This window comes from Ruditapes philippinarum, unplaced genomic scaffold (genome assembly GCF_026571515.1).
Source record: "Ruditapes philippinarum isolate M1 unplaced genomic scaffold, ASM2657151v2 ctg95_1_1_1_1, whole genome shotgun sequence".
Classification (NCBI taxonomy): domain Eukaryota; kingdom Metazoa; phylum Mollusca; class Bivalvia; order Venerida; family Veneridae; genus Ruditapes; species Ruditapes philippinarum.
Genome location: NW_026858117.1, coordinates 38,212 through 45,001, shown reverse-complemented (window position 1 = coordinate 45,001; position 6,790 = coordinate 38,212). Strand labels below are relative to the sequence as shown.

Genomic DNA, 6,790 nt, shown 5'->3' with positions numbered 1-6,790 from the left:
GGGAAAATGAAATAAGCAAAATATTGTCTAAAACATAATAATTTAATTTGATAAAATATTCCCTGAAAATCAATTTTGGGGCCGGATTGGCCGATTTTGGGGCCGGGTTAACAGATTTTGTGGGCGGATTAACCGCGCATTGACCAAATAATAATAATTTGGGGCTGGATTGACCAATTTTTGGGCCGGATTGACTAATTTTAGGGACAGGATTGACTTGAGGCTGGATAACTTGGTGCAAGGTTAACTGTGATTCCAGTATACTTGTAACAGGTAATATCTTTAACAATTGACCGGTTGAATCAATTTCATGGAGCTTTTTCTGTGAAATCAAAGATGAAGTAGCTCCACAGTCAAAAGTAGCATTATTTAATTTACAAGTTGTGTAGAAACCATTATCATATTGGTTAAAATTAGAACCAATTCTAACAGAGGAAACATTTTGATTTGTAGAATTATTTACAATTGGCCCATTTAACTTAATTGTATCATTTGCTGACTCTAAGACATTAGAACCAGCTTTTTCTAGTTTCCCTGATTGCCTGAGAACTTAGAAAATGGATTCTGCATATCTTTTGAAGTACTTTGCGCTCGGTTTTGGTTATTACTAGGATACTGAAACCTTTGTTCATATGATGGAGTGCGCCTTTTATTTTGAAATGCAATGTTGTTCACATTTCGATTCACTCTTGCATTTTTGGGACAAGATCTCCACGAGTTATTTGGCGAATTCAACCAAAAGAGTTGTGATTATTTTTCGCATTTTGCGCTCTATTTTTGTTATCATACTTTTACTCAAGCCTATCTACTTTACCTTCAAGGCGTTCGATTACTGTTATTAGATCTTCTGATGATTTGTTGGTTAGCATTAATTCAAGTGCCCGAACAGTACCACTTTGCGAGCCTAAAATGCATTCATATTTTTCTACCACAGAGACTGCCTCTGTGACTATTGAACAATTATTGTCTACGCATCGACATTTCATATCAGTTGATAACGAGCGATAAAACTGGTTCAAAGCTATTTTTTCTTGAGCCCTACAATCAAGATCAGAATAGGTTTTTTGTGAAAGTTGAATCAGGTCAACACCAAGAGTCGTTATACTTTCACCTCTTTGTCGCTTTCTATTTTCAAGTTTATTTAACCAATGTGCTTGATGCTTTAAATGTCCGAAACGGTCACGCAATCTTGAAACAAGCAACTTCTAGTCGCGGCGTACCTCGGCGGAAAGGGTCATATAATATGTTCTTGCTGAACAACGTAAACATGCTGATAGTGTTAGGACTCTGGTTCGATAATCTTAACGAGCAACCTCTGAGCAATCTTCAAAGTTTGATTAATACTGTTCAAACATTTAGATTCATCATAAGAATGAAGCTTTATTGATTTTGTGATTAATGATGGTTGGGTCATATAAGATGGAAAATGATCACCACAGTTATTTGATGTCTTTACTATATTATGTTGATTCATTCTCAGTGTTTGTGAAGAGTGTGTATGATCATTATTTTTATATGAAGCTGATGTATCTCTTTCATTTTCATAAGTATTTAGCTCATGAGTAGATGAAGTGCTGGATATGCTTTCGTTGTCAAACTGATTTTCTTCATTATGTGGATTATCAGGTTGATGTTGGTAGTCATTTTGAGCATCAAAAGAAATATCAGGGTCAGGAGATGCCATTATGTAATTTATGTGTTGGACTTCTTTAATCAGTGCTGGCTAGCAATATACTCATAGCAAAAAAGATTCAGGCTAAGGTTCGATGTTGATGTATAACATAAAATTAATCAATAGTCCTGACTTTTAGGGGTTTTAGTTTGTGTGAAAACTAATAGTTATAAGACACACCATTAACGTTTTCCTTCTGTATTGATGAAGATAACGAATTCAATTTTATATCGTCAAATATAATAATAATAAATTATGGAAGAACTTAAAATTTATCTACTAAGACGTGCGGTTGTTACTGTAAAGGGAACCACCAGTTGCATAGTGTTGATGTTAAAAAGCTTGACTACGGGCTTGCTATGTAAACAAAACTCGGCATAAGTAAACAAACAGAATTATTTCGTTTTATTGTAAATAAACGGGACTAAAACACTTAAAGGGTTATTGTTTTATTTAGGGATAACATGTTTTGTTTGTAAATTTCTGAATAAAATAGATTAATAAGATGTTTATTTGAAAATAATCCCCAGTGCCTTGGTTACTAAGGAAGTTATTGGAAGCTTGCAACTGGTGCCATTTTCGGTTACAGCCGCCCTTATATAGCTGTCGGATGTTGGCAAACATAGCATCAGCCAATCAGAACTTGCATACATAAAAATGCGTAAAAAGGTTCCACATTCATTTCAAATAAATAAACATCATTCACTCGGCATACATACATACAATGTAATACATGTTAAACATTCCAAGAGGTTCCTAAATAATGACTGATAATCATTAATTTATCAATATATCAAAAATACTCCTGACATATAGAAATAATATAGTTGCCAACATTTGCCAACTTTCTTACGCACAAGTGCCTTAAAGGGACTCCACTGAGGTTTGAAAGCCTAAAAACATAGCATTTGAATTTTTACATATATGAGCTGGGGCACTTTAAACAGAAACATATGCAAAGATATATAAGAAAAATACTTTAAAATAAATTGAAAATCGATTTTTTATGCTTTTCTTAGCCCGATTTTAGTGAAAAGCGTTTAAACGCTTTTCATTTTGGGTCATTTTTTTACAATTGGAATAATTATTCTTGAAAAACGAAGTGCGCGAATGATCTGAAATTTTGCACAAAGATAAGTGGTCTAAACCTACATCAAATAGTACGTTTATTTGGAAAGAATATTTTCAGTCCCATCATGTCAAAAAACCTTAGTGGAGTCCCTTTAAATAGTTCCTTACAATTAATCACTCTCAAATATAATATAACAACCATTCATTGTAGTATTTCATATGTAATGCAAAAATATACGTTAACAATCAATTCTTAATTAAACTTACAACACAAAATTAAATATTAGCATATATATATCAAGATGACAACACTATACTTGCACCGTAGTTAAACAAGTCAATATGGCCGCTAAATTCAAGTGCAAAATTTTCCGTATGATTTGTACACACAGTAATGGATTTAAACAGATACAAAATAATTTACAATGTTCTAAACTGTGTTGTTTAAGTGTAAATTAACATAAAATAATTAATAATGGAAATAATATGGATTAAAATTCTGCAATAAGGTGAGCATTACTTTTACAATTCATGTTCGGACAAAGCATATGATTCGGATAACATAAATTACAGATTTTATATGAACTATTACAAGGTGAACTAGAAAGATCTACGAACTTTGCTTTTTAAATATATTTTTTACTGTCAACTCACACAAAATTGTCTATGAACTTTTCCTCAGTTCTATGTAGGGCGATGATCTCTTGCCCTACGCAGGTTACGCATGCAATAACGGTTGAATTTACATAGTACGGACCGCGTCGTAAAAAGAGTAGATATGTAATATATATGTAATAATTGATGTTTGGTTTGAGAATTACACGAATTAATTCGTATTGATCGTCCACGTGACATGGAAATAGAAAGTAAACTTTTGAACGGCGAAGTAAACAGACGTACTCTTAAGACAGCCAAGCAAATAAGAACAAGTCAGAGATGGAGCATGGTCAAGTGATAACATCGTTTGAAACTACAAATGTCGGGGATTCGAGTTCGAGTTCCAAGCGCAGTGGTGAAATTCTCACAAGACTTTCGGCAAACAAAAGTCATATATTTGTGTTTTCATGTAAACGGTAGTTACCTATGTCAAGCAGAATTTTCCTGGTATTTCCACTTATCCACACGACTTTTAAAAAAATACAAGTTCACAATTCTTGAGTTAGTCACGGAAAGGCCCATGTTGGTAGTTTAAACAAGACAATCTGTTTTTAGCTCGAAACTGAAAACAGTCAAACAAATACAGTCAACCATGCTTAGGGTGTTGTTTTGTATGAGAGATGACAAAAACATATATTCCAACTCCATCAGGTATCGTACTATCAAACACATCTTAGGATTTCATAAACTCTTCTTATTTAAAAGCAATGCAATTTTTTGGATTCATATCATACAGAACAGAAAGTAAAGCAATGAAAACAGAAGAATCATATCTCTTTTGTTTTCGCTTCCGTTAAACTTCAATTTTTAATGAGTATAAAGGATTTGAAGGATCACTGGTCAATATTTAAGGGTGTACATGTTCTTCTTTAGATTTGTTCTTCAGACTGGTCAATATTTAAGGGTGTACATGTTCTTCTTTAGATTTGTTTTAAATCTGGTTTGACCCCTTTCCAAGTGGCAAAACCGTACTGTCTTTTCCTGATCATTTGAACAAACGAGATTTCACCCTGATGCATTAGTTCACAGTCACTACGTGTGATGTCAAAACTTTCTGTCCATCTACTTTTGTCAATTCTTACTGCTTTTATATATTTTGGTACTATGTGACAGAAATTTTCTACAAACTTTCGAATTTGTCTAAAGTTATCTACTTCTTCTTGAAAATCATACCCTTCTGCTTCTTTTTGCTTGTTCAATCGGTTTTCAAAGAATTCAAACAATAAATAATCAAATATAGAATAATTTCTATGCAGAACTCTATGTTCTTTCTTAAAAACGAACCTATCCTCCTTATTTACACTCCTTACATTTTTCATAGCGTACATTATATCTTTAAGTGACCAGTTCAATTTACGTTTCATTAAAACCAACGACTCGTCATACTGTTCGGCAAGAAGGACCAATTTAAACTTTTTGTCTAAAACTTCAGTTAGATATTTGTCAAACGCAGCAAAGTCTTTGTTGATTATGATTTCCGGAGCAACGCCATATTCAAAGGCGAGACGATTGTTTGTGAACGAATGTCGAACTACTTTAGCTCCTTCATATTTTCTTGGATTTTTCAAAAAGGTTCCAACAGGATCTGTAGGATCTATGCTAGTTTTGATGAATATTATTTTTCTTGGATTGAAATAGTTTAAAACAGATTTGAAATGCCCGAATGGTTCGCGGATTGTTCCAATCATAACCGTGTCTGAGGGCAAAACTGTAGACCATTCCTTATCTCCATAGACAACATGGTTGCATAAGATATCAAAAGTTTTTCCCGGCGGAGGAGGTAGAGTATTATATTTTGTAATTGACTCGTTTGTACTTATGATATTTGGGTATCCAAATTTGTTATATTCCGGGGAAAGCACGAATGTTAAATTTCGACGCCAACCAAAACGCAAAAAGATTGCTTGTGTTGTTGTGCTCGCCGCTTTGTGCACTTTCAAAAATCCAATATGAGTGACTGGTGAAGGCTTCGACTTTGTGTCATGGATGACGTCATGGTTTCCAGAAAAACGTGTTTTATTGTCATGAAAAACCTTTTGTACGAGTAAAGTATTGTCTATCCAACTTTTAGACGTATTTGTTCTTTCTGCAATTTCGTGTAGTGAAACAATGACAGAAAGACATATTCCGACTGCAACCACCCTGTAGCAATACATTTGAAAGCATGATGAAGAACATATACTTAACAAGGAGTGTAATAAACGTAGTTTCGATGCCAAATTTGAGCCAGCTTATTGAAGTTAAACGTAGCTATTATAAAAGCAAATGCAGAGCACATATTACACAAGTGTGATACTTTTTAAGATCGCATCATTATTTTTTTCATCTGGAAACTTCTTTAAAATGTTGTTGTCATTGTTAAAAGTTTTTGTGCATGGATACTAAATTGTTAAGAATGACATTGCGTAATATACTTGATGAAAACGCTTAGAAGTTGTAGATATATGCTATCATAAGCTAAAACACTAACCGTACAAAGGTTTTTAATATTTTCTTGTTGAACAACTTCATTGTGGTATTTCAAGGGGAAGAGACGATCTGAAATGAAAATAGAGTCACAGATTATTATATTTTAATACAGTATTTGCCATGACGCCAGAGGTGTTCCTATTTCAGTGAAACAGAACACGAAAGGTATGTGCAGAAAACTCCACCTTTAGAATTTTAACAATGTCGGCTGGGCCTTAACCTTATAAATAATGAAAAGGTCTTTTAAATGATATGTCGGAAACAAAGATAGTTTAGGAATAGATAGGAGGCAAACCATTTTAAATATGAAAGAATATGGCAGTATATGCAAGAAAAAATATCTGACATATGCTTGCGGTTCGGATCGTAATATCCGTCCCTCGGGAACCCGCCCATGGGCGGTAACTCGGCAATCCTCGTTACCGCCCAATGGGCGAGGTACCCATGGGAGGGATATTCCTATTCGAACCGTAACATATGACATAATTATATAACTAATCCGTCCCTCGGGAAGCCGCTCATTAGCGGTAAGTCGGCAAGTCTCGTTACCGCTAAATGAGAACGTCCCCGAGGGACGGATATTACGATCTGAACCGCAATGACATATGTTATTATTCTAATCATTTAAAGTGCAATTTACAACTTTTATATGTCACATATTTTTTCTCACTGTCCATTATATATATGTAGCGTTACTCCCTTTTCACTATTGACAATTATTATTAAGTATAAAAAATGTTAAACACTTTCAACAACCATTGTGGTATTTACATGTCGTAAATCATTTTTCATAACTGGGTTTATCTTGACCTTATTTCGAATTTTTATAGTCTTAATTTTAAAAGAACAAAAAAAATGAATATTTAAAGACACTTTTGAAACAGATAGTGAAGGAAAGTACAAAAAAGGTTTCTTCTTACT

At 33.7% G+C, this 6,790-nt stretch overlaps 1 protein-coding gene across 1 annotated transcript; it reads right to left on the bottom strand.

The window, feature by feature from the left end:
* Positions 1–4,320: 4,320 nt before the first annotated feature.
* LOC132752154 (galactose-3-O-sulfotransferase 2-like) lies at positions 4,321–5,556 on the bottom strand. Its single transcript, XM_060742445.1, has one exon. It carries the CDS (start codon positions 5,554–5,556, stop codon positions 4,321–4,323), a length of 1,236 nt encoding a protein of 411 aa, XP_060598428.1.
* Positions 5,557–6,790: the final 1,234 nt, after the last annotated feature.